This window comes from Salvelinus sp. IW2-2015, linkage group LG1, assembly GCF_002910315.2.
Source record: "Salvelinus sp. IW2-2015 linkage group LG1, ASM291031v2, whole genome shotgun sequence".
Taxonomy (NCBI): Eukaryota; Metazoa; Chordata; class Actinopteri; order Salmoniformes; family Salmonidae; genus Salvelinus; species Salvelinus sp. IW2-2015.
Window position 1 is genome coordinate 34,898,953 of NC_036838.1, and position 11,872 is coordinate 34,910,824.

The window sequence follows — 11,872 nt, forward strand, 5'->3', positions numbered from 1 at the left end:
CTGTTGGTTTGACTGAAAGTGTTTACCTCCATTTTGTGTCTCTTAATCTCGAACAAAACAGTTTGATTCTGAGCCAGTCGGTAGTACTGTTGTTATATGTCTAACTGAATGGCTTTGCCAGATGTACATTACAATCCAACTGTATGTTACCACCCAACAGGCATTGTTAGGATTCTTCTGGAATATAAATGATGACATCCTGTCATGGGAATGGATCAGTGTTGACAGTCAGAATGCCTTCCTGCTGGTCTTCTCTTCCCCCTGTTCTCCTCTCCTGCCTCTGTCATGCCCTCGTCTATCTGGGAGTGCTGTGAGGGCTGATGCTCATTAAGGGAGCTGTGCTGGGAGATGCGGAGCGTGTGTGTCTGCCTGTCACTGTCACACACCCCACTCTCCCAGGGAGCCAGGCAAAACACACTGATGTTGAAACATGACCCTTGGTGACACAGACACATGCACACACTCACACGTGTACAGAAACTCCTCTGGACCAATGTGCTTCCTACTTCTACAGGGCAGAGTTGGAGAGGAACCACAGCCACAGGAAAACTGGATTGACAGGATCGTGAAGGGAGAATCTCATCAGAATCTATTTAAAACAAAACACTTTCCTCTCTTACTTCATTCCTCAAATCTGCAGTACCCCCAGGGTTTCCACCCTCTTCTGTTGGTCCGTATCTAATAAATAATGTCTTCCGTTTAACAGTATGCCACTTCCCCTTCAAAGTATCAATTGGATTAGAGAAATAGAGAGTTACATGACAGAAAAGACCATACCTAGGTGAACCACCATCATAATTCAAAATGCAAAGCCAACACACCCCAGCAGCAAGCCTGCCTGGGAAGTCCGTGATTACAGTTGGTGAACGAGTTTACTTTGTAGACCACTAATGGCTAGAGGAATGAAACCCTAGCCAGGGTCTGGGTGCAGGCTCTGTGCATACAGGCAGCAGTGTGGCCAGTGTGGTTGGCAGGGAGCCCCAGGTTACCTGATGGTTCTTGCAGAGATCATTCAGCCCCAGGTTACCTGGTGGTTCTTGCAGAGATCATTCAGCCTCAGGTTTCCTGGTGGTTCTGGTGACTCCACCAGATGTGCCCCCTACCTAGCCCCTCCCTCTCTGTCTACTGTGTGTGTGGGGGGGGGGGGGGGGGGGGGTATTGTGGTATTGGCCTAGGCATGCCTGGCCAGCTCTAAAACTCTCCACTGGTCAGGCAGTTGGATACAGAGATCCTGCATATTTACAGAATGCATATGATGTGATTGAACTTAGAGGCTTGAGGCTGGCTAGACTTTAAACAGTTCTTAACATCAACTGTGTGAAGTGTGAAGGAGCTGGCCTGGAGCTCTTGGTTACACAGGGTTCCGCCAGACAGAGACCTCTGATTGGTGGCTGTGTCTCTATGCTGGGTCACTTTGTTGGAGCTGCTTGCTGTGTCTGGCAAGCGAAAGGGGACATGTCATCCCAAATCCTGCCGTCCAGCAGGGAAAGGGATTGTGAGCATGACTCGCTGTGCTGGGTCGTGCCGCCACAAGCTGGGCAGAGGATAAGGGCCTGTTTGTCATGCCACACAGAAACAGTCACTAGCAGCCAGACATCAAAACATACATCCACACTGCAAGAAGTCAGCCCTGTCTATTAGAATAAATGGAAATAGATTGCAGATGTCTTTTGCATGCAAATAAACAATGTCATCAGTTTTACAGTACCATTATTCTGCCTGTCAGCACTCCTGCTACAGTATACTTATGATAGAAGGGTCCTGGTGAAATCAAGGCATGAATCTCATTACAGCCTGCCAGTGTGTTTGTTATGGGATGTGGCTGTTGAAATACAACTCTGTACCATAAAGAGCTCTGCGCTGCCGTATCCTTCCTGATTGTACACTGACCCTGTTATAAAATAACCGCTGCTATGGGGATTTATCGTTGGAGCCGAGTGCAACTTCCTGTGCGTCTATTAAAGAGCGTTTAGAGAATCACAAAGCAGTCTGACTCCAGCCCCTCCAGCCTCTTAGCAACACACTCACCGCTCTGCTCTGCTTGGCTGCAGTAATTCGGTTAGTTTATGCAGCTCCATGGTTGAGCTAATTATCCTAGGTGTCCTACTGTGCTTGCTCTTCTAATTCGGTGTATTCTATTATTCTATTTAGGCCTGTTAACCCATAGCAGTGTCTGATTTGGAATTGAGTTAATGTTGAAGGTCAGGTTAGTAAYGCGCTTGTAGGAAATGAGAGGAATCATGTAACTGAATCGTGTGAATGCTAAAGGCTGAGTTTATCCCATTGACTTGTGTATAATGGATTCAGACTGGTATGTCAGGTTGACCATAATTAGGTCCAGGAGGTTCTTAGTCACATGACCTGAGCCACAAAACTCTGGACCCTTGGTGTAGACTTACAGTCAGGTCATGTGGTCAAGAAAAATGCCTATATTATATTCTACTCCTATATTAGTTATTGTATTATACTATACTATAATGAGTGTTTTTCCTGTATCTCAGTGCTGTGACCTGGGCTACCACGCCAGCCTTGCGCGTACCTTCAGGACCTACCTGTCAGCTGAGTACAACCTGGAGACAAGTCGCCACGAGGGCCTGGACATCATGGAGAACGCCGTGGACAACCTGGACTCCCGCAGCGACAAGCACAAGATCATGGACATGCACAACCAGGTGTTCTGCCCTCCCATGTGCTTCGAGTACCTGCCCCACATGGGGGACGAGGTGAGAGGGGTCAAATGACTGATACATTTGGTACATTTATAGATTCATACGATATTGATTGTCATTATTGAAACTGATCCGAGTTACAATTACAGCCAGTAGATTTGTTCAACCATGGAAAGCACGTTCAAGCCAGCAGAAACAACGTTTCTAAGCATGCTTTTTCCAATTCTGTGAGGTACACTTCATGAAAATGTGTCTCTGTCTACGTGTGCCCCCTCAGGTGTGCCAGGTGAGTGCCCAGCAGCCTGTGCAGACTGAGCTCCTGATGCGCTACCACCAGCTGCAGTCCCGTCTGGCCACGCTCAAGATCGAGAACGAAGAGGTGAGGGCTCACGGTAGCGTCCATCCCCCCCAGTGTGTCTGCTGCATCACCCCGCTGAGATCGCCCCTGTCGCCCCTGTTTCCCAAGTCTCTGAAATGCCAGAACTCAGGTCTATAGATACAATCAACTCTCATCGCAATTTCAATGTAATGGCCCACACACACTTCCTGGGAGCTGAGAATGTATCTTTAGCTTGTGATTGTGAGCTTGTATGATAACCGTAATGGATGCATGTTCCATGTAGATACAGTACATCCCTAATGATGGCGTATTGTGCGTGGTGAGGAGTGGTCCTTCTCAGTGGGAGCAGCAGGCAGCACATACACACAGCTCTCTCTCCCTTTGAGTGGATGCAGGTGCTAATGGAGATGCTAATGACCCTGGCTGGCTAGCTACAACCTGCCCTGATGGCTACACCTCGGCTCTGTCTCATATCGCCCTGGTTCTCATCATGTCTCATAACGTTTCATATAACTGCCGGGTAATGGACGAGTCGTGCCACTCTAGGAATGAGCCTGATCAATCACAGTGCTGTATAGAAAGAGCCCGCAGCCCTTTTACATACAGCCGGGCCAGATGCTCTTCATATTCTGCTGTTATTGTGATGAATGGCTGACTGGCAGGTCGTCTGGTACGCTGCCTAGGAATGAACCGTGTACCTGCCTTAGGAGGTGAAGGCTGTTAGGTGTCAAACAGCTAAAATCAAAGGTTATTCGTTGTTATTCGGGGTCGATTTGTCTTTGAAATGGGATATGCCAGTGATCACTCACATTTGACCTTGCAAGTGGCATAGGATGCTTTTACTTTTGAACCCTGAAGCTAAAAAAGCGTCTAATACTGTCTTTTATGTTAAAAAAGACCTGGATCAGATGACTGAGGAGGAAATCCTTGTTCTTTTTGTTATGGTTTGAGTTGTTGAATCTTTGCCTTTGCTGTAGGTGAGGAAGACTCTGGACGCCACCATGCAGATGCTCCAGGACATGCTGACTGTGGAGGACTTTGATGTGTCTGATGCCTTCCAGCATAGCCGCTCCACTGAGTCCATCAAGTCTGTGGCCTCTGAGACCTACATGAGCAAACTGAACGTGGCCAAGAGACGGGCCAACCAGCAGGAGACAGAGGTCTTCTACTTCACTGTGAGTATCTGCCTGCTATACATAGCTGTCATACCAGCCTGTTATACATAGCTGTCATACCAGCCTGTTATACATAGCTGTCATACCTGCCTGTTATGGATAGCTGTCATACCTGCCTGTTATGGATAGCTGTCATACCTGCCTGTTATGGATAGCTGTCATACCTGCNGATAGCTGTCATACCTGCCTGTTATGGATAGCTGTCATACCTGCCTGTTATGGATAGCTGTCATACCTGCCTGTTATGGATAGCTGTCATACCTGACCCTTTTGCCCTTGCATCCATGTCTCAGGGCAACTGCTTGTTATATCGGTTTCACACTAAAGTTACAAAACTAGCTGTACTACCATAGTCTTTTTCCCTGACTAAAAGGACCTTTAGTGTCAATTTAGTGCACATCAAAGCCATCAGCCATCACACTATTCCACAAAACACGCATGCTTTGGAAATCACATGAAAATTAAATTATCCTTGGAACAGATTGAATTTGTGCCATTCAGAGTGAGACTGAATGTGTTCTCTGGCCTTTGTGGTGGATGGCGGGCGGCTCTGCCTGTTCCAGTCACATCCCATTAACACTGTTCACTCACTGACACTTTCATCTGGTCTGTCTGGGTTTGCAGAAGTTCAAGGAGTTCCTGAACGGCAGCAATCTCATCATTAAACTGCAGGCCAAGCATGACCTCCTGAAGCAGACATTGGGAGAAGGTAAGGGCCCTAAGTCTCTCCACCAATGACGTCATGTCTTTAGACATCAATGTTAGTTCGACATCCCTTCTCTTAATGTTACTATTTCTTCTGGTCACAGTGCGTTAATGACAGGCGCCAGGACTAGTGTTGCAACCTCTATCTTATTATGAGCCAGGGTTCCCTGGGAAAGGTGATGGGTCTGTAAAATGGCCGCCTTCAGGGCCAGTAGTGTTGTGGTGCGCTTATCTAATGAGGGGAGCTGAACCAGGCTGAAGAGCGAGGACACCATAGGGACTTGTGTCCCCTCAATGGGCAGTAGGGGTGAAACAGGGATATTCAAAGGCGAGGACTGTAAGTGCATCAAAGGTATCATAACGAAACATTATAACATCACAATCCCCTCTCCTCTCTGTATGTTGTGCTGTAGCCTCTAGGAGGGTCCTGGAGGAGTCTGGATAATAGAGACCCCCGCCCATCTCACAGAGGCCCCTCCCAGGGGGACCCTTGTCACCTCAGCCGTGAGCAGTTTACGCCCAATCAATCAGGCTGTCCCAGCTCCCAGCCGCACAGGCCTATCTCCACAGCTGCTGCTGCACCAGGGGTTCACCAAATAGAGAGGGACAGCAGGAGCAACCAGCTGGGGCCGTGTGTGTGCACAGCCGTACTCACTCACTCACTCATTCACTCACTCACTCATTCACTCACACTCAGTGTTTCCCCTAGGATTTTTTTCAGCATTGGTGGCAAGGGTGGGTGCATTGCTACTATTATTAGCGCAATGACATGCTAGCTGTTCCCATAGACTTCCAGTCATTAAGTAAACGACAATCCATTTAAAAGCGTGTTTCGGCAGAAATACATAAACAATAACATCATATTTTTTGCAGTGGTGGCAACAATTTAAACAATTGAAATGTTGCACACACTCGCGTGTGCAAGTGTGTGCAACACACTCCCCCTATTTCAACTCATACACACATACGTGCACACGCTTGTTCAACATGGATTTTTCTCTATCGTTTAGGCCTCCCTAATGTTCCTCTGTCATCTTCAGATCTCTATGAACTGATACCTCAGACAGCTTGAGCATGTTTTCATGTGAACATAGCCCACAGCTGGTTTGTTTGTGTGATTGTGGCTAGGAGCTAGAAACAGCGCGAACGCGTCTCTCTGCGCCATCTTGTTGGTCCAGTGCTGCTGCTGTGTGTATGGGCGTGACATACGGCGGCTGCAGGTACCAAACATGTTTCATTATTGAGGTGATCAATCAGCCCTGCTCATTTAGCATGTGTATGTTCAATCAGGCCTGCTCATTAAGTAAGTGTGTGAGTGTGCGTGTGCGTGTGCGTGTGCGTGCATGCGTGCGTGAATGTGTTATTAGTGACCATGGAGAATACCACATGGTGCACACATCAGACCTAGCTGTATAGATTACTATAACACTATGTCAACATTGAAACTACTCAACATGGCTAGGACAGCTGCCGTCCTGGAAGCATACCCTCCTGGGTTCTAGCTGGGAATCACAGATCTTCACCCATGAATATCTACAGTTAACGCAGGTAGAATTCACAGACAGTTATAAAAAACACTCCATTGTGATGATTAATTGCCTATTATCAGGTTATGTAGCTGTAGGTTGATTTGTTGGTTTAGAATACTGAAACCTTGAGTTAGCAGTTTTTACATAAAGCATTCGGCTCATTTAGCAAACGTACTTCAGTCACCAATTGACCCTTTAATAAGCCCCGCCCCATAATTTGGGGCAACTGATCGCAATCGAATTAATAGCAACTGTTGTCAAGACGACACCTTGGACATGGTCACGTTTAAATCCCATGAAAGCCACTGAGGGCTAGGGAAAACATTTAGAGTTTTCTTTAAAAACATACATTTTTTAATGGCTAAATAATTGAATAGTGCACCAGGAGTACTTGCTACTGTAATTCCTGAAATGCAGAACCTGTTAATTGAGTATTTTTTAAATCCAGAATTATACTTTTGTTAGCTTCATTGTTTGCTGGCTCTGCTGGTTAGCTAGCTCTCCGTCTCACTAGCCACTTAATATAACTTGTTTTCTCCATTGTATGTTCATAACATTGCTATCTGCTGTCAACATCAGGATACGATTTGAAGGCACTAGTTAGCTCCAAAAGTGATTATAGCTTTGACTGTATGCTGACAGGTAATTACACAAACATCATTTTACCAGGTTCCCATGAAGCAATTGTAATGATAGTACACCACAACATATCCAAGAGTTTCCTGATTAACAAGGGGTAGTCTGTGTTTAATTTCATTGTGTATTAAAAACACAGTTTGAGATCATTGTGAGGGGATTTCACCAGTGGTTTAATGGGGAATTGGGCTTTCGAAAAGGTTGTCCAAGGTTGCAACAGTAACCAAAGGAGGCGGGGCTTAGCAAAGGGTAAAATGCTACTGTGTTCTTGCAGTTACAATGAGACACTTAAATCCTTATGTTTGGATATGAAATTAAAACTGAATTTGTATAGCCACCCTGTGCTTTGCCCATGCTGGAGAAAGGGGGTGTAATTTCTGGGTTCATTGAGCTGAGCTAGGCTAGACTATCACTCACTGGAATGACTGGCAGGAAATGCACTGTTGTTTCTCCACATGAACGCTCCAGAGACTACACTGCTAGTCTCATCTACTGCCAACATTATGCATAGAGAAATGGGTCAGTCATCACTCTCGTCTCTCATTCTAAAGCTGATAGAAAGGGAACAACAGAATGCTGGAATAGTGTACTGTTAGAGCTTGTTTTACACAATGAGACACATTCAGTCAATGCTCAATGGATTATATTTAAAAGACAAAGGGCCTCTCTCAACACCAGCTAATAAAGTCTATTTATTAACTATTGGCTGTTAAAGCTATGGATAGTGGGAGGACCTTTCTGACACATAAGAATAACAGTAATAAGGACTGACTGACTTCTTCATTGCCTAACCGATACTCAATGTCTTGTCTTTACCTGAGGTTCGACTAGCAAGGTTTGTTGGTTGTGTGTGCGTGTGTGTGCCTGCGTGTGTGTGTGTGTGTGTGTGTGTGTGTGTGTGTGTGGTGTGTGTGTGTGTGTGTGTGTGTGTGTGTGTGTGTGTGTGTGTGTGTGTGTGTGTGTGTGTGTGTGTGTGAGAGAAAGACAGAGGGAGAACATTTATTTGTGGAAAGTGTGTGTGTTTGGGTTGGGTTTGATGTTTTTGCGTGCACATGTGCTACTGTGTGTGTTGAGACGTGCACAGGGCTTCGGGACAAAGGGCTCAGTGAGCAGGCGCATACATCGCTCAGTGTCACCAGTTAGAGATGCACCCCCGGTCCCCTTGCCTTCCGCCTCGCACCCAGAGCCCCTTTTCTTCCCTGAGGGAGCTGGCCTGCACCCTACAGGGTCCCCTATGAGGTTTCTATGGTGACAGCTCAATGCATTTGTCTCAAGGATGCTGTTGTCCCTAGACCATTCAGCTCTCTCTCAATAGCTTTGACTAGTCCCATGAAGTCGTTCACTGAGCCCTGGTAGAGGAGCAGGAGTTAGCCTGTGCACTGTGCATATTCTTAATTACGTTTCTTTCTTGTTCTGTGTTTGCAGGAGGAAGGGCTGAATGTGGCACTACGAGGTAAGATGTCTTAAGATAACTAAACCATTTCAAATACCATCGCCTTTGACAGAACTACTCTCATGGTGCATACAATATAATATATATTATAAGGTTATTTGATTTCAGTGGGTGTCGAATAGAAAATAAAGAAAAAAACTACTGCAGATCATACAGTATGGAGTTCTCAGGGCATCCTGTTCACAGACATCCATTGTTTAATACTTCATTAATCTTATTGCCAGGAGTTAATACAAACCTAAGCATCATGTGTTGCAACGATGAGCCACAATGAGCAGAATGGTTGAGGCTGTGTTTATAGTTCCGGCTGGATGGCAGAGAGGAGAGTGCTGTGTGTCACTGATCTGTCCGTCTGGGAAGGGCTTCAGGGCCGCAGTGCAGATGGATCAAGAATGCTGGGTAGCTGTTAGTGTGTGTGTGGGTGGGTGTGTGGGTGGGGGTGGGGGGCAGGCTCTGAATAGGAAACCTGAACATTGTCAGCTCTACCTCCCTCTGAGGGAAAATTACCAACTCGGTGTGGATGTGTGTGTGAGAGAGAGATATTAATGAAGGAAATCCCAAGGTGTATTTTAACATGCTTTGTCATGTTATTCTAAGTTTTGATAAGGCTTAAATAAGTGGTCGGAATGCTACTTTGGTTTGCCTTGGCCGTGACGGGACTTGCCGAAGTACCACTGGTCTGCTAACCACTCTGTAACTTATTTGTGAGGGATAACCTGAACTATCAGCAGGTGTGCTTGATTTTATTAGTTCTGGTTAATAATGTTTACATTATGCTATACATTAGGAGTCAAGTTTTCAATCCGTCAGTAATAGTGGGTTTTATAAGGGGCCCGAAGCCTCAGGCCATAGAGCCACTCAGGGACCTCCCAGCAGCAAGGCCTAGCGCAGACTAGCACTGCTTAGGGGTTAATTACAGGGCAGAGCCATCAGGTTTAAATAACACACACCAGTAATAAAACGTCTCATTTTGGTTGAATTTTCAACATTTAGATGTGGATCACTTCCTCCTGCCTACACACATTCCCTCTTGATAAACAGAGTACAGGGGGACATTTGGGAAGGTGGAAGTCAGGGCTATTGAGAGATGATGTTTTCATACCTGCATTTCAGCCTTGCGTGTTCTGTTTCACAGCATATGGTGTTTTTGTTCCCCTCCTCACCCGCCATCTCCCCAGGCCCCCCACTCTCCCCCCTAAACCACAGAAAATGCGGAAGCCTAGGCCGCGCTCCATCTATAACCATAAACTGTTTAACGGCAATATGGAGACCTTCATCAAGGTACCCGCCCATGGCTAGGGTGTGTGAATTAGTGCCCTCTGTGGGGCTGGAGAGAGAGGGCAGCTAGGGTCCTCCTCTCTCTCCCTTGCGCTCTCTTCCTGCTTACTGCTCAACCTCATCCTGTAACCTCTGTCTTTAACCTCACCTCCTCTTCCTCTCTTCCCATGGCTCTGACGATGCACACAAACATGGTGAAGGAGGATTAGTGTCTCCCTATCCTTTTAGATGTAGTAGTAGCACAGGCCTCTAACCTCGGCTAATCCTCAGACGTGAGGATACCGTGTCTCATAGTCCCCATACTGGCTCTGTAGAGAGCCCTGTGCTAGTTGGTTCTGTCCCTCACTGCACCCCGTCTCACTGCATCTCAAGCCATCCCAGCGGCCTCTGACCTGTGCTTATCCTCCAGGCCTCCAGGGGGTCTCTGTCTGTCTGTCATCTGTGCTTCTCTAACTGTGTTGCCTCTCTGCCTCCTTCCCTCTGCACCTCCTTGCTGCGCTACTTTCTGCCCCAGGGGAAGACGGAATGCCCGTACCCGCAATCAGGTACTATCAGTGGGGGGTGGTAGGATGGGAGGTAGTGCGCATGGCACGGTGCTGTAGAGTGGGGCCACCTGAAAACTATTACACTAATAGTTCTACATGCTGATTTCTGCCTTCTCCTCCACACGCAGTCATACTAATGAGCTCCAATAGCATGTCACTGCTACTCCACTTGTTTMATGACTGTTTGCTTGCTATAATGAGGGGCTGTGAATAGCAATGGTTTATATCTGTCACTTTAATGGTGCTCACTTGAATGTTGGTGGACACTGCTGTTTATGAAGCCATCAAGAAGAGGCATTTATTTCCTTATGGTGGGGTGCAGGGCAGGCCTAGAATACTCTGTGCTCTGATTAATAGAATACACAGTATGCTAAAATGTATTTTATTATACATAAACAACAGAATCGTTCACAGGACATCACATTGTATTAATACTTCATCAATCTCTTATTGCCAGGAGTTAATACAAACCTAAGCATCATGTGTTGCAACGATGAGCCACAATGAGCAGAATGGTTGGGCTGTGTTATATAGTTCCGGCTGGATGGCAGAGAGGAGAGTGCTGTGTGTGTCACTGATCTGTCCGTCCTGGGACAGGCTTCAGGGCCGCAGTGCAGATGAGCATCAGAAATGCTGTGGTAGCTGTTAGTGTGTGTGTGGGTGGTGTGATGCTCGTGCGGGGGGCGGCAGGCTCGAATAGGAAACCGAACTTGTCAGCCTCACCTCCATTGAGGGAAAATTACCAACTCGGTTGGACTGTGTGTCAGTGACAGAGAGTATATTAATGAAGGAAATCCCAAGGATGTATTTTAACATGCTTTGATCACCTGTTATTCTAAGTCTTTTGATATTAAGCTTAAATAAGTGTCGGAATGCTACTTTGGTTTGCCTTGGCCCGCTGACGGACTTGCCGAAGTACCACTGGTCTGCTAACCACTCTGTAACTTATTTGTGAGGATAACCTGAACTATCAGCAGGTGTGCTTGATATTTATTAGTTCTGGTTAATAATGTTTACATTATGCTATACATTAGAGTCAAGTTTCAATCCGTCATAATAGTGGGTTTTATAAGGGGCCCGAAGCCTCAGGCCATAGAGCCACTCAGGGACCTCCCAGCAGCAAGGCCTAGCGCAGACTAGCACTGCTTAGGGTTAATTACAGGGCAGAGCCATCAGGTTTAAATAACACACACCAGTAATAAAACGTCTCATTTTGGTGAATTTTCAACATTAGATGTGGATCACTTCCTCCTGCCTACACACACTTCCCTCTTTGAATAAAACAGGTCACAGGGGACATTTGGGAAGGTGGAAGTCAGGGCTATTGAGAGAGATGATGTTTTCATACCTGCATTTCAGCCTTGCGTGTTCTGTTTCACAGCATAATGTGTTTTGTCTCCCCTCCTCACCCGCCATCTCCCCAGGCCCCCACTCTCCCCCCTAAACCACAGAAAATGCGGAAGCCGAGGCCGCGCTCAGTCTATAACCATAAGCTGTTTAACGGCAATATGGAGACATTCATCAAGTACCCCCGCCCCCCCC

General features: G+C 46.6%; 1 protein-coding gene across 5 annotated transcripts in view; it reads left to right on the forward strand.

Annotated features, from left to right (window-relative positions):
* Positions 1 to 11,872, forward strand: part of srgap3 (SLIT-ROBO Rho GTPase activating protein 3) — a 123,793-nt gene that overhangs the window by 83,349 nt on the left and 28,572 nt on the right. For 3 of the 5 annotated variants that reach the window (XR_002877644.1, XM_023990921.1, XM_023990933.2), the window contains exons 7-11: positions 2,502 to 2,723; positions 2,947 to 3,048; positions 3,987 to 4,184; positions 4,809 to 4,893; positions 8,480 to 8,507. Coding sequence is in view for 4 of the 5 variants with exons in the window: in XM_023990921.1 (XP_023846689.1) it covers positions 2,502 to 2,723; positions 2,947 to 3,048; positions 3,987 to 4,184; positions 4,809 to 4,893; positions 8,480 to 8,507 (635 nt within the window). In the remaining variant the exon portion in view is untranslated. Of the gene's footprint in view, positions 1 to 2,501; positions 2,724 to 2,946; positions 3,049 to 3,986; positions 4,185 to 4,808; positions 4,894 to 8,479; positions 8,508 to 9,685; positions 9,789 to 10,299; positions 10,638 to 11,872 lie in introns of those variants that run through there. The other 2 variants (XM_070444563.1, XM_023990942.1) reach the window with 2 other exon arrangements.